At 35.6% G+C, this 24,443-nt stretch overlaps 1 protein-coding gene and 1 long non-coding RNA gene across 9 annotated transcripts in view; one reads left to right on the forward strand and one right to left on the reverse strand.

Moving 5' to 3' along the window:
* DMXL2 (Dmx like 2) overlaps positions 1 to 23,212 on the forward strand; it is a 45,418-nt gene extending 22,206 nt beyond the window's left edge. For 2 of the 8 annotated variants that reach the window (XM_085515523.1, XM_085515526.1), the window contains 27 exons: positions 240 to 350; positions 1,058 to 1,227; positions 2,581 to 2,678; positions 2,832 to 2,997; positions 3,240 to 3,504; positions 4,215 to 5,311; positions 5,930 to 6,121; positions 7,578 to 7,654; positions 8,212 to 8,342; positions 8,954 to 9,202; positions 10,958 to 10,996; positions 11,626 to 11,807; positions 12,155 to 12,285; positions 13,179 to 13,264; positions 13,514 to 13,715; positions 14,505 to 14,622; positions 15,432 to 15,494; positions 15,889 to 15,975; positions 16,057 to 16,178; positions 16,922 to 17,060; positions 17,217 to 17,277; positions 17,363 to 17,490; positions 18,517 to 18,594; positions 19,167 to 19,258; positions 19,844 to 19,896; positions 20,894 to 21,111; positions 21,739 to 23,212. In XM_085515523.1, coding sequence (XP_085371649.1) covers positions 240 to 350; positions 1,058 to 1,227; positions 2,581 to 2,678; positions 2,832 to 2,997; positions 3,240 to 3,504; positions 4,215 to 5,311; positions 5,930 to 6,121; positions 7,578 to 7,654; positions 8,212 to 8,342; positions 8,954 to 9,202; positions 10,958 to 10,996; positions 11,626 to 11,807; positions 12,155 to 12,285; positions 13,179 to 13,264; positions 13,514 to 13,715; positions 14,505 to 14,622; positions 15,432 to 15,494; positions 15,889 to 15,975; positions 16,057 to 16,178; positions 16,922 to 17,060; positions 17,217 to 17,277; positions 17,363 to 17,490; positions 18,517 to 18,594; positions 19,167 to 19,258; positions 19,844 to 19,896; positions 20,894 to 21,111; positions 21,739 to 21,948 — 4,565 coding nt within the window. In that variant the 3' untranslated portion in view covers positions 21,949 to 23,212. The remainder of the gene's footprint in view (positions 1 to 239; positions 351 to 1,057; positions 1,228 to 2,580; positions 2,679 to 2,831; positions 2,998 to 3,239; positions 3,505 to 4,214; positions 5,312 to 5,929; positions 6,122 to 7,577; positions 7,655 to 8,211; positions 8,343 to 8,953; positions 9,203 to 10,957; positions 10,997 to 11,625; positions 11,808 to 12,154; positions 12,286 to 13,178; positions 13,265 to 13,513; positions 13,716 to 14,504; positions 14,623 to 15,431; positions 15,495 to 15,888; positions 15,976 to 16,056; positions 16,179 to 16,921; positions 17,061 to 17,216; positions 17,278 to 17,362; positions 17,491 to 18,516; positions 18,595 to 19,166; positions 19,259 to 19,843; positions 19,897 to 20,893; positions 21,112 to 21,738) is intronic. The other 6 variants (XM_085515524.1, XM_085515525.1, XM_015872874.3 and 3 more) reach the window with 6 other exon arrangements.
* On the reverse strand, positions 350 to 7,195 carry LOC107318721 (uncharacterized). Its single transcript, XR_001557455.3, has 4 exons — positions 7,064 to 7,195; positions 5,750 to 5,817; positions 2,140 to 2,206; positions 350 to 484 (listed from the first exon to the last, which is right to left on the reverse strand). It is a non-coding gene; the product is annotated as an uncharacterized LOC107318721 (long non-coding RNA).
* Positions 23,213 to 24,443: the final 1,231 nt, after the last annotated feature.

Raw genomic sequence — 24,443 nt, forward strand, 5'->3', positions numbered from 1 at the left:
GGGGATAACAAAGCTGAAATCTAGTATCAGTATTCAGATTTGATATGGCAAAGGAAAGAATACTTAAATACAGAAATTTCTCTGTATTTCATGCACAGTATTTCATTTCATACAGCAAATTTAGAAATATACATTCATTATATGCTGCATGCAGTAAGCCATATACACGCCCTTAAGTCATTTACATGTCCTTTGTAGTCACTGCCTTATTCAAAAAGTCAGTGTTTTGTATTTTACAGGAAGAGATACCTTAGATGAATGTGGTTTACGATATTTGTTGGCTATGCGCTTGCACACCTGCCTTCTGACATCACTCCCACCTCTGTATCGAGTTCAGCTACTTCACCAAGGTAATTTTTAGAACGTCGTATTACTTTCAGTTGATCCAGTTGAGCTGACAGGATAACAGCTATTCTTTGAAGGCCTTTAATTTACAAAGTGCATGTTTCCCTGCATGCACTGCATGTAGAAAAAACACAGAGCTCTAGAATAGAAGACAGATTCTGTGCTATTCCACTTGAGCATGACTAATTTCCCCAACCAGATAACCTACTGATTGTATTATATGTTGCTTTGTTTATGTTGGAGAAATGAAAGTATTGCTTTACAGAAGTATGTTTTTTATCTCCCCTCTAAGATAATTTTATCATTTTCATCACAGGTGTTGGGTTGTTGTTTTTTTTCTTGCTCAATCTGAGTAAATGTTGTTCTGAAATACACAACAGGAAGGAAAATCAGTTACCACCCCAACAGTGTACACAAAGCTTTCTGGCCCAAAATGGGTTTGCTACTGAGATCATGTTTTTCCTTCTGTTTTACACCATATAAAACTAGTATGTAATTGCATGGGGTGCTGGAAAAGAAGCATTGACTAGAAGCACTGAAGAGAGGACATATACTGCAAGATGTTTTGACTTCACCTTGAACATCTCTACTTCCTGTCAATAAACATCCCTCTCTACCAACACTCTTTGCAGAGGTTTAATTTTGCATCTCTGATGTATTCTATCTGTTTATTAATGAGTATTAATCTGGATTTTATTACGTTACTGTTTAGGCCTATCTACCTGTCATTTTGCGTGGGCTTTTCATTCTGAGGCTGAGGAGGAGCTAATCAACATGATCCCTGCTATCCAGAAGGGAGACCCACAGTGGTCTGAATTAAGAGCTATGGGTATAGGTTGGTGGGTCAGGAATATCAACACACTCCGAAGATGCATTGAGAAGGTATTCTAACTGCTTATAAATTATAATTATATGTTGTTAGTTATGCCTTAACAGAAAAGGTAACTTGTGCAGATTCTCTTGTACTCCAGCCCAGCTGGGAGGCTGTGTCACTAGTTATTTTTTTAATATAGCCAGCTTCCAAACACCAGTACTGTCAGATGATGTCAGCAGGTCTAGCTTATAAACCAGAAGTATCATGAAATATGTTTGAGCTAGGAAAAAGCCATTTTTGAAGCATTTAATCTTTTCCCCTGTATTTTATAATATGTTTAACATTGATTTACCCTATTTTGTGAAGAATCTTTTTTTTCTTTTTTTTTTTTTTTTGGATATGTGATGGCATATATTAACAGGTTAAACAGGGAATTATATTTTGAGTTCAGATGTGGGTCTTAATTAAGGAGTAACTATTTCTAAAACTTAGTAAGAAAAACTAAGAATTCATCTTGTAAATTGAGTTGTTTTTAGATTATGGCACACTAACTGGAGAACCACAGGTGAGCTCAGATTTGACTTTTAAAGAGTCACAAAAAGTACTGTTTTAAAGAAATGCAAATCTATATGATACAAACACAAAGTAGCAACAGATCTTATTTTCATGCAGTTTTTATGGGAGCTCTGATAATAGATAACACGCAGTATGCATTTCAGATGCTACTTTATGATGTTTCCTGTAGGTACAAATGAGATTTAAATTCTTACTTTAGTAAAAATTTCAGCTTTCTTGCCAAGTTTGATGGATTTGATTTATTACTACTCCTTGCTTTGGATTACAACAAATAATGTACCCTCTCAGTGTTTGTGGAACAGAAGTACTTGATAGTTTACTGAATTTCTAAGTCGTTTGTTGGAAAACTGAGTTTTTAAAAAGCTGCAGAAAGTTTGCTGAATCCCAGAGCAAAACTTACTTACATTAGTCAGCCAAATCTGATGCGGTTACATCTCCGAGTCCTCCACAGAAGAACACCCAAAGCAGGCACTAAAGAAATACTCATATTAGCTTGCAAATCTGTAAATAATTAATCATGAGAAGAACTTTGCCTAATACTATGAGCTACTGTAACACTTCTGAGAAAGATATTTTTATTTGTGCAGTTGTAATATCTTTCTGGGGCAGGGTATTAATATGTGCAGTAGTGCTGCTTTTTCTGAACCATAGGAACATTAACAGTGAAATGAGCTGTTGTCCCCTGTCAATAAATTAATTTCTGCAAGTCATTCAGAAAGAAATTACTGTTGCTTTATATAAATAATGCAGTCACTCAGAGCATCCTCCCAGCAGAAAACATATGTTCTCAAGCTCAAAGCAAGCTTTAAATTTTCAGTAGTAATAGTAGGCTTTGCTTACTACAGGTTGCAAAAGCTTCATTCCAGAGGAACAATGATGCCCTAGATGCTGCACTTTTTTACCTTGCTATGAAGAAAAAGGCAGTGGTGTGGGGTCTGTTTAGGTGAGTTCTAACTATAACTTGGATTAAATTATATTTGAACCAGGAATGAAAAACATAACTCATTCAGGATTAGAGTTTAATTGGTGCTGTTGAAGTGATTGTATCCTAAGGCTATGTAATAAAAACCTGTGTACACTGCATTTCTTTGTGCAGGTCTCAGCATGATGAAAAGATGACTGCTTTCTTCAGCCACAACTTCACTGAAGACAGATGGCGAAAAGCTGCTTTAAAAAATGCTTTTGCTCTGTTGGGAAAACAACGCTTTGAACAATCAGCTGCATTCTTCTTGCTAGCAGGTTCACTGAAGGATGCTATAGAGGTATTGATTTCTGAGACATTAAATTTCAGTTTCTAGTCCAAACTATGTAAATGCATCCTTAAAAGCTGCTTCACTTATATATGTCTCAACATAGTTTTGATTCAAAGATTAATATATGCTTTGAAGATCAGATATCATGAGGAAAAAAATCTCTTATAGAAACATACATTGCTGTTCACTTCACTGTCATTTAAAAAACTTTCCCTCACAAAGAGACCTTTTCACCCCTCTTATTATCACAGGTGTGCCTGGAGAAAATGGACGACATCCAATTAGCTATGGTTATTGCTCGCTTATATGAATCAGAGTTTGAAACCTCTGTCACATACACCTCCATTCTTTACGAAAAGATTTTGGGTTGCCATAAAGATGGTACTGGGTTCAGCTGTACTAAATTGCATTCTGATCCCTTTCTGAGAAGCATTGCTTACTGGATAATGAAAGATTACACTAGAGCACTGGACACTTTATTGGAGCAAACACCTAAAGATGACGATGAAAACCCAGGTAAGGAAAAAACATTTGTCTATTGGATCAAACTCTATGACACAGTAGAGAAGGGGTAAAACTATCTGTTGATGTATGTAGTGCCTTCTCTTGAGATGCCATTATGCTGGAATCATTAATAGGCTTAAGTACTCACCCACTCAATTTCTTCTTCAAAAATATTTTTTTCCAGTTTCTTCCGAAGGCTTCTCTCCAGTGTCCATTACTGAACTTAGCTGTAATGTCAGATAAACTCTGGAGGGCCTAACTTTTTCTTTCTTTTCCTATAATACCTCTCTTCTTCTTAATGGTGGCTAATTTTTATTCTAATCAACTTCAGATTCTCATTCTTGCTTCTCAGAATTAGCAGTTTTCAAAAGCAGGGCTTCCTATCCAATCTCTTGCCAGATTAATGTTGAATGATGGAGAAGTGGATGCACTGGTTTCTGTAGTATGTTCCCTGCCCTAGTTAAATCTACCTGACTGGACTTCTCAGCTTCTTTTAGGCTAGCTGGTGAAACAGTAATGAAGCAAATGTGAGAATTCCATACGTTTCCACTCATCCAGCTTATATCTTTAATGTTTTTGGGGGGAACAAGTCATTCTTTTGCTTTGTTTTGGCAACTAGACTCTTAGTTTTTGTATTTTGAACGATCTTTGTAATGCAGAAAATAATGCACACGAGAGTGAAATCCGTTGTCAATAAAAATCTTATCTGCTTAATTCCCTAGTTATTGTCAAGTCATGCAATCCTGTGGTATTCAGTTTTTACAATTATCTTCGGACCCATCCTTTGCTGATCCGAAGATACTTCAGCTCACCAGAAGGGACTTTGGCCACCTTAGGCATAAAAACTGAGAAAAGTTTTGTTGATAAAATTAATCTTATAGAAAGAAAATTATTCTTCACTACTGCAAATGCTCACTTTAAAGTGGGTTGTCCTGTGCTAGCTCTTGAGGTTCTTTCCAAAATACCAAAAGTAAGAAAAAAAACTGCTGTAGCTACAGAGAAAGATGCATCTAGTCCTCCAATTCAGGCTGATGTTTCAGATTCCAAAGCCTTAAGGGATGGTGCTGGAAGTGGTGACATAGACTGGTCAAAGCCGATTTCATCATCCTTTGCTTTGAAGGATACTGCTGAATCTTCAGCACAATTTGACTGGAGCCAACCAGCAGTAAAGTTTGATGATGAACCTCTTACTCTTGATTGGGGTGAAGACAAAAATGAGTCAGATGAAGAGGACAAAGATGTTGGTATAATTATGAAAAATTCAAAATCTACTTCCAAGAGTGAAGACCAAGATAAAACCCCAGATGCTAATGTCCCACAGACACCACATGGAGAGATTTCTGATGTTGGAGACACTGAGGTTGATGTTATTGCTGAACAACTGAAGTTTAGAGCCTGTTTGAAGATCCTAATGACTGAACTGAGGACTTTGGCTACAGGTTATGAAGTAGATGGAGGAAAGCTCAGGTTTCAACTGTACAACTGGCTTGAAAAAGAGATTGCTGCCATGCATGAAATATGCAACCACGAAGCAGGTGGCAAAGACTACTGTAAAACATATACCAAAGTAAACGGGGATCTACTTGATCAGGAGAATGTTATAGATAAGCCAGACATTGGTTCCTATGAACGGCACCAGATCGAAAGGCGTCGGTTACAAGCAAAAAGAGAACACGCTGAAAGAAGAAAGTGGTGGCTGCAGAAGAACCAGGCTCTTCTACGAGTATTTCTAAGTTACTGTAGTCTCCATGGGGCACAAGGAGGTGGTTTAGCATCAGTAAGAATGGAGCTGAAATTTTTGCTGCAAGAGTCACAGCAGGTAAAACAAGTTCAGCTAATTTCTATTTACAAATCTTAACAGTTCTAGATTGTCAGTTTTATCAAATGCTTAAATTTGTACCTTAAGCTATGCAAGTCTAATGTTCTTGAGGCAAGAACTTACTATTCTAGTTTGCTGTGTATCCACATCCTGGTTATTTGGTTCTTCAGAATCTGTCAGGTTTAAGCTAGCTGTAAATGTATAAATATTGATCTATCTACTACAGACTTGATAGTTTTGATATTCTGGGTATCTATATAACAAATTAAATTCATGCAAGGGAGCTGTAAGGAATAATCTTAGTCAGTGTACTGCTCCCTTTTACCACGTTATGGTATTTTCTACATTAGTTTTTATACAGAAAGATATTTCCCAGTAAATGTTTGTGACTAACCAGAGCATATACTCTGACATGGAATAAATCACTGAAGCACTTACTTTTAACATCTGTCCTTGTGAAATCTTGTCTGTACGGTGTAGACAGCAGTAGAAGAGAATAAATAACCCTGGAAAAAAAAAAAAAAAAAGGAAAAAAAAAAAAAAAGATGTAGAATTACTGCTTTTATTATTTATTTTCTCAAAGCAATCATATTAAGTGCAATATTTTCTTTTAAACAGGAAACTACTGTAAAACAGCTTCAGTCTCCACTTCCATTGCCTACAACTCTACCATTGCTATCTGCAAGCATAGCATCCACAAAAACTGTGATAGCTAATCCTGTGCTTTATTTAAACAACCACATCCATGATATTCTTTACACAATTGTGCAGATGAAATCACCACCACACCCTAATGTTGAAGATGTCAAGGTAATGAAAACAAGTTATAGAAGATGCTAAGTTTAAACACTGAAATTGTGTTTTCCTTTTCGCAATATTGACCTCTCTAAAATCTAGAGAATTGAACATGATAGTCAACCAAGCACTTGATTTCTGGCATCATTTGGAATATGGTTAGTTCCCTTTCATCCAAATGATTCAGGCATTCTTGAGAAGCTATTCCAAATGTAGATAGATGTTCACTAAAGCACTGAATTGTTACTCCAAAAATATCACAATCATATACGTGAACTATCATCATCTTGGTCAAATCTGGTGGGAAGATGAATGAAAGTAGATGTGGAAAGATACAAAGTATGTTATAACCTTCTGTTTATATAGCAGTTAGAAATCTTATTCCAGAGTCGATTTTACCAGTTGTACTGATTCCCATGTAATTGTGACTAATTACTTTATCTGGCTCTATATCCTAGGGTAAACAAATTCTGTTCATAAAATAGAGGGGATGGGGGAAACAAAGTGCCTGAGATTATACAATAGTTAATTAGTAAAAATCTAAACCATTGGTTTGTACATTTTTATCGGTATTTATATTTCTCAAATTTCATTTAAATTTCTATTGAGTAAATGAAAGTAAATCAAAACTATGAAACTAAGCAGAATGTCCCATTGGTAGTTAGATATCAGTTTGTAAACTGTAACCCACGATCATTTACTTTTTTACATTAGCTGACTCCTTTTCCATCCTGAACTATGCCACATAGCATAAGCATCATTCTTATTCTGAGAACTCCACACACATTTTCCATTAAAAGGAAATTCAGAAAGAACTGACACTTCTTAACTGTAAACAACTATTTAGATAAGTTTTATCTTTAACCTGAGGTATGGCATCTTATTAAGTAGAGAGACAGTAGGAGGCGATGGAAATGAGCAGAGTAAGAAACATTTCTGTTTTTAAGTTAGCAGTACCACTTTCAACACAATTTGGCCTCCATCAGTGTTACCAAGAAGTCCTTGCATTTCTTCCTCTTTTTAAGAAATGGAGTGTTCCTGTTGCACTGCAAGCTCATAGTAGTATTATTCCTGTTACTGGGAGACTCCTGAAAAATTTTAAGCACATAAGTAAGATAAAAGAGCTATTATAAATAATTTAACAGTCACAATGATTACACAAATTTCTATATCATGCATATAAAGCACATACTGCTATACTGAGTCATGGCATTATATTATATTGTTTCCAGGAACCATTCAGACTATAGAAATTGCTAGTAAAGCAGGATGTATTCAGTCACTTTTTCAGTATACTACTACCCTGTGAGAGGTCTGCATTAGAATAATTTTTTAGTTACTATTTCCTGCACATGGTTTAAAACTAGGACATTCTGGCATAACACATTTCAAAACCTGTTTAGAAAGAAGTGTGGCTTAAATACCTTTTGTGTATAAATTGCATATAACTTACCAGCTCTTTTTATTTTAGGTGTACACTCTTCATTCTTTAGCAGCTTCTCTTTCTGCATCCATTTACCAAGCACTGTGTGACAGCCACAGCTACAGGTACAAATAGAAGCTTTCTTACAGTCCTGCGTTTGAAGAATTTTTTGTGCATCCAAAATGGAAATTCTTCGTGCCTGTTGTCTAAGCAAAGAGATTCAATTGCTGTGTGTGACGTAGATAACTATGCAGTTCACACATTAGTTCTGATAATCCATGCCAATTTCACACAGGTCAAATAACAACAATCTTTTTTTTTCCAATGAAAAGAGGAAAATCTGATATCAATCTTAGGATGCTTCTGAAAAAACATTTGAGTGCTGTTTTCCACAGTATATCCATTGCTGGGTAGGGGTGCATGGAAAATATTTGAGCTTAAATGAAGTCAGGTTTCAGACAGATCTTATTTCAAACCCAAACTGGAGAAGAATGCTGTAAAAATATAGCAAGTTTTAATTCAAAAAGTATATACAATGAGATGAAATTGTAGTCCTATTGAATTTTAAATATTGTGTTTTTTTATTAACAAGAGAAGCACTTCTATATACTATATTTTATTTCAAAAATATTCTAAAATCCTTTCTCATCAGAAAAAAAAAAAAAAATTGATTTGTATTTAGCAGCCAAACAGAAGCAAATCAGTTTACAGGGATGGTTTATCAAGGACTGCTTTTGAGTGATCGACGCAGACTGAGGACAGAAAGTATTGAAGAGCATGCAACTCCAAACTCATCTCCTGCTCAGTGGCCAGGTGAGACAAAAATAAGTTACTTTTAACATGACTGGAAAGTTCCACATTTCAGATTTTTTTTCACTGCTCTGTAACTTGATAACTCAGAGTACAACTTGATGGTAATCTTTCATCTGAATATGGATGAAATGATGGTTGACCGATGATGGATAAATGTTTTAAATTTAGCTTTCACATGCATAACAACCATTAGCTTCTTCACAGATCAAAACAAAAATCTAAGCTTTTTATATGGCAAACATCTTATCTGAGGAAGAGATCAGAATCTTCAGGATAATTTCTATAAGCTGATTATTTGTCATCCTAAAATGTTTTCTTCTGGTCTGCCTCACCCTCGAGCAAAGCCGTTTCTGTACTAGCATAGTTGCAGTACTGTGAGGTCAGCTCTGGCCAACAGTGCAGGAGGTTGAGAGGCAAACTAATCTGAAGCACAATTCAGAAATCCTTTTGTCCAGACCTTAAGAAAAATCATAAATGCATGATATGTAAGAATAAAGTTTCAAATGGCTGTTGGTATGTGTGCACCATAAGAGACAGAGAAGTAACACTGAATTTTTCCTTGTTTGTAATCCTACTTATTTAACGAAGTGCTTTTTCTCTTCTCTCTGCAGGTGTGAGTTCACTTATAAATCTCTTAAGTTCAGCTCAGGATGAAGATCAACCAAAGTTAAACATCCTTCTTTGTGAAGCTGTTGTAGCTGTTTACCTGAGTCTCCTGATCCATGCCCTGGCAACCAATTCATGTAATGAGTTATTCCGACTGGCAGCCCATCCTTTGAACAGCCGGATGTGGGCTGCTGTTTTTGGCGGAGGAGTGAAACTTCTTGTAAAGCCTCGAAGGCAATCAGAAAATATTCCAGGTACTTTGTTTCCTAAAGGTCATACTAAAGATTTGCATTTTATACCTTTTAGTAACCCAGTAGGGGAGTTTTCTTTTCTTTAAAGATTAGGAAACAAAAATTAAAATGGAATTTAAGTACCTACTGGCAAGAAAATGGTGATATTAATTAAAAAGCAGAAAGAAATGTTAGTTTTTCTCATGATTGTCCTTTATGATAACACCTGGCATGATTTGAAGTTTCCATTGAAACCCTACAGACATTTTTACTCAAGATGTTTTTTAATCTGACATTTACAGTTTAACTGTGCTTTTTGATAGCTGCATTCATTTTAATTCATGACTTGAAGACTATTGTCTGAGTAATTGTTAGATAAAAGAATAAACACAGATTTCATCTTCTTTGTGACAAGACTGTTGTCCCCCCCTATAAAAATAAAACAAAAACAATAATGTTGTTGAGGTAGAGGATTTTTTGTTTGTTTCTTTAGTATCCACTTAGAATAGAGATAGAATGACCTCTGCATTTAATTATTGTTAAACTCAACATAGTTCACTTGGAGTGTATGTGTTTGTATATCTTCCCAAACACAAGCTTTCTTCTTTCCTTCTTTGTAAAACAATAATGAAAAATTTCTCAGTCAGAGGTAAAACAAAGTGCTTTAAACAGCAAGATATCAAGCATGTTATCATTAACAAATGGCCATCACACTGAGTAATTTTGTCAAGTAGTGATTAAATTAGTGCAGTGATGCAGCACTTAAACCCCAGAATTTGTAAGCAACTTGCATGTGGAATGCCACATGCATTTCACAGTATAAACGTTTCAGAATTACCAGTATACACCATTACTTGTCCTAATATTCATACCAACAGTACTGCCAGTACTCTGGTAAATCAAACTCGCATCTGGTGTTAAGCCAGTAGGGAAATAAAATTATTTTATAACAACATAATTTTAATTCAGACATTCTGAGTCAGAAAGCATCCTCAAGGTAGCATATTTCTTTATATTACTCCTATTAGATGCTTGTTTATAACACTTTCCAGTGTTTTCAACCATTATCTTTTTTAGCGAAATATTAGAACAAAACAGTGTTAATACCAATGTTTTCCTGTATGAGTGTTACTGTATAACAATAATGATTACAGTAATTTGGAAACAGTATTTCTGAAACTGTTTCTGCTGCAATATGCAGCTTCACCATGTGCCAGAAGTAACAGCTTCCTCTGACAGAAAAATGCTTTATACACAGCTAAACTCCATCTAAAAGCAGGGATCTTTCAGACAGATCAGAATGTCTTCCATATACTGAAAGGTAAAGGCTGAATCCAGGCCCAGGAGATCCAAATGAAACCGTTTGCCCTATAATTGCGTTGGATTTATAGAGAATTAATTCTGAAAATTCTGGCACATTGACTTTAAAAACTACAGGTTTGAAAATTCTTATGCAGAAAATTGATGTTTCATATTTAAAATACAAAGCAAAGGAGTACTAAGGTGGTATAATATAAATACTGCTTCTCATCTTCCAATCACAATGATTGCCGTCCTTGATGACTTTATCATACTGCCACCACTAGTCAGTTAACATTCTGAAATATACCATCACAAGAATGCATTATGTATTTCTCTTTTATGTAATAACTTAAGGACATCTGAGAATAATCATATGAGGAATGATCAATTATTTTAACAAGGTGTTATTATGAACAACTTACATATATAAGCCATGTTTTCACTGGACGTGTATTCTGTTTTCCTTTAACCTACAAGCTGCTACAGTTTCTGATGTTTCAGAGGATGGTAACGAAGGTTTGTAAAAACTTGCCGTGTAGATGAATGTTAGTAGTGGCTTCTAAGAAAAAACAAACTGATTTTAAATATTTAGCTCCTCTGTAACAAAGTAAGTGTAATCTTCAGTGCTGCCAGCCCAAAAACTCCTTGGAAAACAAACGTCGCAGTTATATTTTGATAACTATTAAGATCTTTTAAATCTTAACAGATTTCATTTGTCAAAAAGAGTTGCTCTATTCAAATTTTCCTTACTGCCTCAAGAGTTCTGACCAACTTCTGCTACTTGTGCAATTTACGCTTCAGCAACATTTTCTATAATTATTTATTAACAAGTCATTAATTTTTCTCTTAATTTGAGAAGAAATATTTAAAATGCCTTTTATTTCAAATTACGTCTCCCAAAAAACTGGATTCAGATAATAAAATGAATTTCTCATTACATACACAATGTGTAACTACCACAGCTACTGAATTTATCTTAACTGAGCTTTCTGTATGATTACACTTCACTTATATAGGCTGGCTTTGATCCCTGAGTTGGTAGAAGTTATTATCAATTATACTGCTTTTAGTTACTTCACTTGTAAAATACAGCAGCTTTGGAAGGTTCTGTGTTAATATCAGCTTCTCAAATTATCTGAATTTAGCACCACCTCTTCCTTCAGAAGAAATGGATAAACATCGTCGCCGTTTTAATATGAGAATGTTAGTGCCTGGCAGGCCTGTGAAAGACAGCAATGTGCCACCACCTGTACCTGCAGAGAGACCCTCTTACAAAGAAAAGTTCATCCCTCCAGAACTCAGCATGTGGGACTATTTTATGGCAAAGGTAATTTAAAATGGAAAATACGTTGGAGTTTGTAAAAAGCAGATTTCTTCTTATTTAAGCTTTAAAGGGCAAAAATAGCATGAAAATTCTGAGTGCTCTTCAAACTAAGCTGCAAAATATTATCATCTTAATAAAAGTTGAAGAGCTCTATGACTTATCTTAGGGCTATTTCCTAACTTAAAAACTACGGTTCTTGCAAATAATAGATGAAGGCTTTTCTCCTTGATACTTGTTTCTTTTAGGGAACTTTGTTTATGTTATGTTGTTATCATTAGCAAAGAGTATAAATGACAACTAAAGCTAAAGATAAAAACTGCATTTATATCAGAATTTATTTTGCATTGCAGCCATTTCTTCCTCTGTCAGACAGTGGCGTTATATATGATTCTGATGAAAGCATTCACAGTGATGAGGAAGAGGATGATGCTTTCCTCTCTGATGTACAGATCCAGGAACACAAAGATGCAAATTCTTACAGGTTAGAAGAAATAGCCATTCTTTTAGAATAATAATATCACACTTACCTTTTCTTCAGGATTAAAGAAAATACAGGTGCTCTGAACAGGCCACAGTTTGGGCTGAATGAACAGGCCACAGTTCAGTGGGTGGGGGCATTTGTAGCAGTGAGACTGCAGGCACAACAAACTTTGATTGCAGTAACAAGCATTTCCCCACTAACTTGCCTGGAAAAAAAAGAATGGGTTTAGCAAGTCAAAGCTGTGTGGCTTTTATGGGTGGGGGAACAAACAAGAAGTACCCTACTATCATCTTCCACAGTGCCAGCTCTAGAATGATGTTTCAGAGCACTTAGTTTCTGAATGAGAGGCAGACTAAACACACAGCTTACAGAGAAAGTGTTGCAAGAAAAAAGGGAATAAAGCAAATGAACTTAGCGTTATAAAAGTAGAGGATAAAACGATGGCTTTTTTTGTGTGTTCTACCTTTCATCTCTCTCTTTAGTCCTTATACTCTACAATATTTGTATTTTTAATATCTGTGAGAGTCAGCTGGAAAACTTCTGGTCTGAATACCGAACTCAAGTAATGGCTTATCTGTGTTCACTGTGATTTCATTGGAGAGCTTGTACTTAATTGGCAATCTCACAGAGTCTTACTATTGCATCTAATGCATATTTTTAGAGGAAGAGTTCAAAGGATACTTGCTGTTACAGGGGGAAGCCCTCAGAGAGAGCCTTACTTTTGACAGTTGCAGTGTATGTATCTTGCCATATGTGTCTGTTAAACTTAGAAACTTCAGTGACCTCCCTGTGTTGTTTTTCTGATCTGTGTAGTTGGTAGAAGGAGAAGAAACTTTTTTGCAGATAATGATATTGCTGTTGTTTTAACACAACTGTAACTTATTTTTATATAGCTGGGCTCTTCTGCATCTGACAATGGTAAAACTAGTTCTGCACAACGTTAAGAACTTCTTTCCCATTGCTGGTCTGGAATTTAATGGTAAGTTAAATGCTAGTTCACTTTTTAGTTCCCCGTGTAAGTGGCATTCTGTCAGACTTTGCTTTTAAATATGATGTTTAATTTTTATTTTAAAATTTACATAATTCAAACATTCTTTTTGACAGTTGTCAAGAAATACATCTCCTTGCTAAACTTTCTGTTGAATGGTTATATCGCTCTACTTTTTTGTACACACTATAACTCGTATGACTTTTTTTTCTCTAAGCCTTTATTAATATTTCTGTTTAGAACTGCCTGTAACATCACCACTAGGCATCGCTGTAATAAAAAATTTGGAGCACTGGGAACAGATTCTTCAAGATAGAATGGACCAGTTTGAAGGCCCACCACCAAACTACATCAATACATATCCTAGTGACCCTGGAGTAGGAGCAGGACCAGCTATTCTCCGCAATAAAGCAATGATTGAACCTGAAAACACACCATTCAAGTAATTATATATTTTTTCATATACCTTAACCGCAAAAATACTAAAGAGTATTTCCATTTAATAGTAAGCAGCTAAATGAATTTTGGCTAAGTCTTAGTTATAGCCAGTGTTTTACAGAAACCATTTTCCCACATCCCACTATTTCTTCTTCTTTTGCTGCTGTCTCTTGCAGCAGCCTTTACTTAATCTGCTGCACCTTTCACAGCTGTAGAAAGAAAAGTAAGATGGAATGAGCAAAGTTTGAAGCACTACAGATCGAGGGCAATGGTTCTTGTCAGAAAGAACCTATTCAACAACCTTTTCTGTTCCTTCAGTAGCAGCTATCTCCCACCCTGTCTTCAGCAACAGAAGAAAACTTGTATCATACATGAAGACATCAACAGGGAGAGAGAAAGGGCTGTAGTACAGTCCTTATAAAGTTAATCCTCCCATTTTAGACATATGTGATGTTAGCAAGTATCTTTAAATCCCTTGAGGGATTTTTTTGTCATCTCAAAAGTAGTTTACTTTTCTAGAAATACTAAAATACAACTTCAATTACATCAGCTAAATGTTAAATTGAATCTGCATTTTTTGCTATAGAAGATTTTGTTAAAATATTCTTACAAATACAAGGGAAAAAAAATGTATTCCTTAAAATTTACCTTGAAGATCTTAGAACTTTAAATTTAGTTGGTTTGCTTCCAAGCTGAAATTTAACCTAAAGTAGATTTGAGGCGGGACAGCAGTTATCTACCTGTAGTTAAACAGAAGCTGTTTCCTTTTTATTTCTCCTCCTCCATCATCCAGATCAAAGGATTATTCAGCTCTTCCAGCAAAAAGGCTTTGGCATTTTCTTGTGAAGCAAGAACTGCTTCAGGAGACTTTCATCAGATACATATTCACAAAGAAAAGAAAGCAAAGTGAGGTAAGCAAAAAATACAACCTTTTTTTGTAGTTTTTAAAGAAATCTCAGTTATAACTGTACCTCAGTCTCCTCAGTATATATTCTAATTTTTCTTACCTTTCTGGTGGCATTTCAGTTCATTTCTTTTCATTTAACAGTGTTGTGTTGTCGGTGGTTTTTTCAAATCAACATGACAATCATACTGTTTACTGAAATATCAACTGGACCAAATCTTTTTAGACAAGCCATATTTCACCTTAACTTTATATATTTGAAAACGGTTCTAAAAATTAGAACATTTGCAATAAATGTAGTAAGTAAATAAATTTGTCTTCATGTATTTCTTGTTGTCATATTGAAAAATAAATTTAAGTGAGCTATTACTTTGTGTATATGTATATATGCATGAGTAATATATACATATAAAAGTTATATTATATAGTAATATATAATATGGGATTTTATGAATTGTACCACTTACAACTGTAATGAGTTGTAATTGTAGTTTTTAACCAAAATAAATACCATAGGAAATAAATATATTATCTAATGTCTTTAAGATTTCCTGTAAGTATGGAGTTTGTGTGTGTATTACTCCTCCATTTATTTACTATATCATACATTTTGTGTCCATCTGGGAGGCATTACATTTTGAGTGAGTTTGTTTAGATTCCTGTCTTAGTTCCTGTGCCTTTTAGAAAAAGTAAAAAATACATTTGTCATCATTTACTGACAGAGTGGCCTTTAAAATCTAGTTTGGAATGTTTCATTCTTTTTTTATATTTGTTTGTGCATGTGTTTTGTGTTTGTGACTGTGTGATGTTATGTAGTCTGTAGAAGATCGTGTGGAGCAGGTCAAACAAAACTGCGTAGCAGAAGATCACAAAAACAAGGTAGTATCCCTTCTCCCAAACCTCTGGCACATTCTTAAAAGTTCTGTGGAACTGGCTTTTCTTCTTCTAATGTGACTAACAGAAGCTCCGTGTTCTGTGTAGTCTGTGTGGCAGGCTTTTAATCGGTGAATTAACTTTGGATGTCCTTTAATTGGGATGAGTGAGCACCTTGTAAATAGTGTCGTACACACAACTTTGTGTTTCTTACACTCAAACGCACTGTCTGGCTTCTAGAACACAAAAGAGTCTGAGAAGTCTAAAGTTTAGCTTCCTAAACGATGCTGAGGCCACTGAACTTTTCTTGCATGAATTTTGTGTAGACTTTTGCACTCTGAATGTACAACAACAAAATGGATTTTCATGCTAAGTAAAATTTCTCATAAATGTTTTGTAGGTTGAAGCAGATCTTGGCTATCCTGGTGGAAAAGCAAAAGTAATACACAAAGAATCAGATATGATAATGGCATTTGCAGTTAATAAGGTAAGCCTCAAATTTTACTAGTAAATCTAGAAGAATAATCTTAATTAAAATTGAGATAAAATTTCTATTTGTGCTGCACAGGCTAACAGCAATGAAATTGTTTTGGCATCCACACATGATGTTCAAGAACTTGATATTTCAGCTCTCCTGGCTGCTCAGTCATTTATATGGATTGGGGAAGAATATGACAGAGAGTCAAAAAGGTAGGATTATTTCTCTGTGGATACAGTAAGCAAACAAGTTCACCGTGAGTCTGTATGTGTAATTCCAGTGCACAAAAATGTTAATTGCATAATCTTTGGTACGTTTAAGACTACTTTCAAAAGGAGTAGCAGTAGAAGAATGCAAAGGAACATTGGTATGTTTTCCAAGTGGTTAAACTATGTTTGTGAGGGATTTGAGTATTTGGGGCATGTCTGCACTGCTCAATGAAATACAGTCTCACGGTGTACGAGCTAATAAAAGAAGCTCTACATCAGAAACACTTGTAGTTGCATCACTGCTGTGTTGTGCCTATTTCTGGTACCTGATGCTAGATGTCTAGTAGTGCAATGGCCTGATCTCCTCTGTCATACATGCTGAGAGAAAGCACTTCCCTGCACTGTAATGCACTGCACAGAATTGGTACACATACAGATGCTCAGGTCAAGAACACTAGATTCTGTAATATCTATCTGTCCATATTTTTAACATCAATATTCTCTTCAAGGGAGCTCATACATTCAACATCTTAGAATCATATGCTGAGGTTAAACACTGATGTCTGTGGGGCATCAGGGAAGCTTTTGTGTATAACAGAAGTGAAGAAATTATACATTTATAGTTTTCATTATATTCACTTCCTGTAGTCCATTGCCACCGGGCTTTTGACAGCAGCGAGATAAGTGAACAGCATCGGTGGCAATGAAACATTTGTTTAAAGCAGAACACTGCTGTTTTCTTACAGTTCTGATGATATTGACTTTCGTGGTTCTACCACAACACTAACTCAGTCAACTGCACCATCTTTTGGAGTGAGTCAGATACAACCATCTTCATCTATGCCATGGCTCGGCAGTGGTCAAACTAGCACTGGAGCTGGTGTGGTAAGTACTTTTGTTGCACACAGCCCTGTAGACTTACTGTCTTCTTTGCTGCATCATTCAGTACACAGTTCATATAGTAGAATAAAGAAAAACTGAATTTATCTCTTCCTTGATTTTTTTCTTTTTCTTTTTCTTTTTTTTTTTTTTTTAATGAAGCTTATTAAAAGAAATCTGAATAACGTCAAGAGAATGGCTTCACATCCAGTCCATCAGTATTGTAAGTGAATCACATTTGCCAGTATGAACCAGGCATCGTTCTATACAATTCTGTAGTACTAACTAACACTTATTTCTTAACCTAGATCTTACAGGAGCACAGGATGGTAGTGTTCGAATGTTTGAGTGGACGAGGCCACAGCAATTAGTCTGCTTTCAGCAGGCTGGGAACGCCAGGGTAACAAGAATGTATTTCAATTCCCAGGGCAATAAGGTAAGTACAGTATCTACCATTTTTCATGGAGCATATTTGATCTTGCTGTGACTTCTAGAACAGTTCTATCTGGTGATACAGAAAGCTCCTGTTAAGGTATCCTAGAATGATGGCATAAACAGTAAGGTTTCATTTCACCGCATATGAAAGCTCTGTAATAAACACTGACCTTTATCCTCATTTCTTTCCTGTCAGTTTCACAGAGATTCCTATAAGATTACATTAATACAAAGCAAGATTTTCACTAATCTATCTGCCCTGTTTTTACACTACAACAGTAAAATCTATTGCAGGAAAAAATGCCCTGATTTATATCAGCTTGATTGTCTTCTCTTACAGATTCCTCTTACTAGAACTATTTATTCTCTTCATATTCTAAGCAATCTCAAAGCCATTTATTCTTAAACTGACATATAGGCATGCACATTTAATGTCTCTAAAATTTAACTGATCTGACACAGAACGTGGTTGGATCTGAAACTTCTTATGTTCTTGTAAGAGAAGCTGAATATGATTCTCTCAGAAAGAAGCTTTTGGAAGCTGTAAAGTCACCTCATCTGTCTGTTGATTTCAGGCTAGTCCTTATAATATACATTTTGAGACAGGAAACTTCTCAGTATTGCATGTTATGTTCCTATTTTCAGACTTGTCTGTAGTTTGTTTCTAAGTGGTGAGACCAAAAAAAAAAAACCCAAAAAAAGGAACTTGCCTATTTTGCAGAAGCAAACTTTGTTAAACTAAATACAGATGTCCAAAAAGTCCTTCATACTTTGCTTTTTGGCTATAATATAGTTTTGACAGAGTGTGTTACCTAGAAGACATACAGCCCATTAGTTGAACAGAGTAAATATACTGCACTACAATGGAGAGCAGGAAAAAAGTACAGAAGAGCCACACACTTTGGCAAAGATGAGTATGTGAGGTAGATAAGCTGCAGGAAACAATGGACAAAGAGAAGGGAACTGGGAGAAATACCCACCTTCATTTTTCAAAGTTATGCTACTAACCGCATTTCATTCCTTGCAGTGTGGGGTTGCTGACGGTGAAGGATTTCTAAGTATTTGGCAAGTAAACCAAACCACCTCAAATCCAAAGCCTTATCTGGTGAGTTAATAGTTGTGGGTTATTTAGTTTCTATAGAGGAAACTTAGTCTTCAGGACTACAGACAAACCAAGAGAGTAAGAGTTTCACTGAGGCATTTTGCTTATTTTTAATTGGCATACCTCATCAGTATGTGTATTTTCAATGATATTAATTTGAAAATCATACTGTAGAGTAACTGTAAGCTGTGATGTAATTACAAATGCTATCAGCATTTCCCTTGATTAAATTAAAAATTAGAGCTTGCAGTAAGGACTTTACAGCCCCAAGAAATAGTAAAAATGCTCTCTTCTTTTCACTGCTAATTAACAACACAAAAATATCATGCTTAATTTGAAATTCAGGTTTATGTGATACAATATATTGTGGATTTTTTTTATAGTTCAATCATTTTAGTATTTATTTTATATTCTCTTGATCCATTGGTCAAGAAAATGTGTCACTATTTCAGCTTTCAAAACCTTAAAGACTGTTTCCTGTACGACAGCTGTGACATGATACTGATAGCAGCATTTGATGCAGACTACAACTGATGTGATTGCTTCTTCTCTGTTACTGTGCTTTGTTTTAATAGAGTTGGCAGTGTCACAGTAAAACCACAAGTGATTTTGCGTTTATAACCTCTTCAAGTCTTGTGGCCACATCGGGACAGTCCAATGACAACAGGTGTGTTTAAAGAAACAGGCATTTCACCAGAGCTACCTGTTGATGTCTACTAACCCACTGCTGCTCACGCATTAATATGTGGCTGATGTTTTAAGGCTCACCATTACAAGTTTAGCTACTGCTCAGACTTGACAGATTATTTCTTTGAACATCATTCCTTCAGTCATTTGATTTCCAACTTTAAGTTTATGAGGGATGGTTAAGAATTAAACAGTTTTTCATGGTATATTCCACATTCAGCAAGTTCTGATGTGCTGCTGTGGAAATAATCGTGCTCAGTAAAACAGTAAAATCAAGATAATTCTTTTTCTTTGAGAAGAGCAACCTGAATAACTTCTTGGTTCATCCTAGGGTTAGTATATATCTTAGAGGCAGAAAGTACAGTCCCTATTACGAAGCACAGAAGCTCACAGAAAGAGTTAAGATCTTAAATCTTTGCATATACTCTCCAATGACTGCAAAGAGTCAAGGGCTCCTTGTTCAGTTCTACCTTCTAATCTTTGACAAGGAACATAAGCACTTTCTGAGTCACGTCACCCTATGAATCACTCATCAACAGCCCATAATGACTTTTTTTTCCTTCAGAAACGTGTGCCTCTGGGACACTTTGGTTTCATCTGGTAACAGTCTTGTACATGGTAAGTGCTGCAATGAAAATATAATGCCTTCTTCTCACTGAATAAAGAAAAATACAGTATGTGTCTTCAGGGCAACGAGAGAAATTAATGCTGGAGAACATCTATGTATGTGTCTGTATATGTGCCTGCACCAGGTCTGATACACATCTCTAACATTATCATGATTACAGAGAAAAGTAGGAAGAACACACTTAAAGCTATTTTTGTTACAAAAAGGCTCAAAATATTTGCATGCAATCTTGAAAAGTCTACACAGGTGACTAATTAAAAGTTGCATTATTAAAGACTGCATGTATGCAGAATTTCAATTAAACAAGCAGTTCATAGATCCACTTCTCTATTAATCTACCAAGAGAAGACAACTGTAGGTAACAGTAGAAGCAATTCAGAAAAATAAGTCTTTATCTTTCAGCAGCAGGGCTGGATTCTTAGCAAATATTTTTATCTATTTGACCAAGTTCAGTAAATTCATCTTTAGGTAAAAGAACTAAATCAAAATTCTTTCACCTTGCACTGTGGAGGAAAAATTAATACAAATTTTAATATGAGAGCTTGGATTTGTAAAAGAGCAAATTTAACTATCAGACACAGCTGCAAATACCTGCAGTACTGGAATGAACATGGCAATTACCTGTGTAAACAATAGGTACATTCTTAGATCCATATTCTTAAACCAGCAGATCGCACCAAAGTTCTGTCTCATTTTAAAGGATTCCAGCCAGGGCACCTAATAAACAGAGTTTAGGAAATTATAACATAATAAGGAATGTGTATATACTAACAAAGATAATTTAGATTGTATATTTCTTGTGCAGTAGGCTTTGGTAGCCTTTACAAGAGCAAAGAACTGTTAACTGATACAATATTATCAAAATGAAGGAATGTATCTATCAAGTTGGAAAACATTCAGAAAGCAATTAGTAACAGAAATGCATGTGGAGATTAAAAGCTACTTACAGTTTCAAACCTATTAAACTCTGGCATCCTTCTTCTTCAGCCTTCACTTGTCATGATCATGGTGCCACGGTACTACAGTACGCACCTAAACATCAGCTGCTGATTTCTGGTGGTAGGAAGGGATATATCTGCATCTTTGACATCAGACAGAGGCAAATCCTTTATACCTTCCAAGCACATGATTCAGCTATTAAGGCCCTTGCACTGGATCCTTCTGAGGACTATTTTGTTACAGGCTCAGCAGAAGGTAACATGAAGGTAAGCTATAGAGAAGCTGAGTTGTAATAGAAGAGTATTTATCTTAAGTAGTGCATAGATATATTTTGGTCAGCATGCTGTAAATAGATACATGAATGTGCCAAAAAAAAAAAAAAAAAGCCCACAAAACTTCTATATTTGATAAACAGGATACTTACTTTCATATTGCAAGCGTAAGATTAAATATCCTGATATCTCTGTGTTCACAGATAGAAGTCTTTTATAAGTTGCAATATTAAATGGTTAAAGCAAAACAAACAGCTACTGAAATTTCACAGGAGGTAGACAAAAATAATAATAACAGAAACAGAGCCTCTGCTTTAAATGCATCCTGTACCTTTTTGTACTTTCCCTGGTGAGAAAGCCATAGGGCACCTCAAATCAGGTAGCACAGCAGTTTTGCCCTGTGAAGTAACCAGCTGCCCTACATTATGGTAGCTGTTTTGCTGTATGCTTCAACAAAAGCCACTTAAGACTCTTGGACTTGTGGCAATTCTTGCTTATAATATCCTGTCTCTTTGCTGAGGAGGGTTTGCAAAAGCCAAGAATCTGAAACATTAGAGAAAAAAAATATAAAAGTCCTAAGTCTAATTTCCTTCCATCTCATCTGTCATTCTTTTGATACAGGTGTGGAGATTGACTGGCTACAATTTAATCCATTCATTTAAAAATGAACACGCTAAGCAGTCCATTTTCAGAAATATCGGTGCTGGTGTCACCCAGATTGAAACCATTCAAGGGAATCGTATCTTCTCCTGTGGAGCAGATGGCACACTGAAAATGAGGGTTCTTCCCAATGCTTTCAACATACCTTCAGGCATTTTTGACATTCTGTAGCTTTCTGCGAGCTAACCCTGTTTTTATATGATGTCCCTTTAAGTCTCAAAAACATGCAGTGATATGCACTGTGGAATTTTTCCGTTGCCTTTCAAAGCAATTACAGCAACATTAAGTATTACTGGGGGGGAAAGATACAGTACTTTTTCAACAGGTATATTTTGAATACACCTATAAGGATCACTGGGATGGAAATGCAAGTACTGCGTTGTAAAAGCAAAGAATAAAACCCAGTACAGTCAGTCACGGGTGGGGTATTGCTCAGTAACCCACGGGCTGCATTTAGTAAGTAGGTGTGTATTGTAAAGGTCCTGACAGCTGTCAGTCACTTAACAAGCACTGTGGCTCTACAAGTCAGTAAGCATTTCTAATGTGATTCCGATAATTTTTATTCCAGTTTTTCCCACTAATGGAAGCATGTCTACAACTTCTCATTGTGAAATAGTTTAGTTTTAATTAAGGGTACTCAGTGTGTTTGGTTTTCACAAGAACGTGTAATGGATGCAAATGCTGTGGAACAATGTGCAATCAAGAGCGTACTGTGAGACATATCATTTTATGCTGAGGTTTTTGTTTTCCCAGTTAGTATTACTACATAGTTGATACTGTGAACTTGCACATTAACATTTTTAAATGCTTTTTTTGTTGTTGTTATTTTAATTTGCACTCTATTTCCCTTCCTTTATGACAGCTACGTTCTCTATTGGCCACCTGCCTTTACTTTAGGAATGTACTGTGTGCATTAAATGTCTGTAGTGAAGATGCCCACGGTTCTGGTCAGCTTTTAGTTTTTGAAATTCATTTGTCCAGAAAATACTTCATTAAATGAAGCTAATAAGAAAATACCAATAGAACATACAATGCCACATTTCAGATGAATGTCAGGCTTTATGTGGCCAGCTAGTAAATAGTGGATAAAACTGGTAATTAAATTATTACCACAGCATATTGTATAAACTATGCAGAGTTCAATATTGTTTGCTTGTAATATAACTAGCTACTGTTGTCAGATGTATTTTTCTGTTGTAAACAAAAACTGTTCTTAAGACACTGGAAAAGATGTCTGCGTATTTAAATGTTAACAAAGTGTCTTACTCTTCCAATGAAATTTTGATGTCTGTGCTGTATTGTAAAATATACTGAAATAAAAAGCACCTTTCTCCAAAGGCAATCTTAAATTGCAGGCTGTGAAGTAGGAAAAGAAAAAAATGTCATCGTTTAGTTTTCCCTTTGTAAGTTAAATAAATTACTTTTATTTCACGGAGCAGTTCGTTCCTGAACTTCCTTACATTTAAACAGACTTACCTGAACTTCTTAAAGACTGCACGAACTGACTTGACCCGACCATTCTGGAGTAGGAAAATGTTTGCATTTCATTTTTAGTTTTCCTAGAAAATACTTACGCAAACATGTAGTTGTTCACCTCCAGCTGAGGCAGCTGTAAGAAACACCTCATATATGAGCCTGGCTCTGCCACAGGGCAGGAGATGGAGTTTGCTGGCCTTTCTCCAGTGAGTTGATCTGACTGGGTCAGCAATGGCATTCAGAAATTTAACATGTATTTTAGCATATGGGTGTTATATGAAAATTTAAAAAACAAAAAAAAAAAAGAAAAAGAGTCTACTTTATGAGTAACATAATTTAAAAAAACCAAACCACAACTTCCCCCTAGACTGTAATTCTGGACTGTGAAGATTTGCATTACTGATGTGGGTAGAAGCCACGTGAGTTCTGACATGTATATTAAGCTCAAAGTACTCTTTTGTCTCCATCTGCATCTCTAAGCACAGGAACCCTGAATCCTGGCCTTAGTAAAACCAGAAGATATGCTAAGAAGAGAGGATACTACCCAGGCCCAGCCATCACTGTCTCACATACCAAAGCTCAGCTGCAACAGAAGTTGTTTTCTAATGCATCTATCTTTTAATTAAGTTCTGCATGCAAAGATCATCCTGAATTCCTTTAACCCATTCAATGGCTCCTTGATACCAAGTAGGCATTAAACAGTTGAGTACAGTCGGGTTTAAGAGAGGCTTTGTTTTTAAATATTTGGATTGATTCCATGGATTTACCAAGTGACACAGACAACTTAGGAATTGAAGTTTTCAGATGGCGTGACTTTGAAACACACAAAGACACAATTGATGTTCCAGTGTTACATTTAGAAATCTGAAGTAACAAACAAAATCATAATCAAAGGCTCCTATCATTTTTCACTTCAAACTCCCCAAAAGTTTGAATGTGAGTGGCTACATCAACAACAAATCAAGTCATTAAGCACTATAACAAATACAGGCCATCCTGCTGCAGGCTTTTCATTTTTCAAAGAATACCAGCAAAGAAATATACTCTCCATTTTGTGACTTCATTGTTATGAATAAGTGTGAGGCAAATTTATCAGAAATGTGCTATGCTTAGTAATTCTCTGAAATGGTGGACTTCGGCTGCCAGTGAGGGGGAAGGAAGAGATTCCAACAATAGAAGCAACTACGACA

Source organism: Coturnix japonica, chromosome 14, assembly GCF_054131305.1.
Source record: "Coturnix japonica strain WE chromosome 14, WE-NBRP24, whole genome shotgun sequence".
In the NCBI taxonomy this organism is placed as follows: domain Eukaryota; kingdom Metazoa; phylum Chordata; class Aves; order Galliformes; family Phasianidae; genus Coturnix; species Coturnix japonica.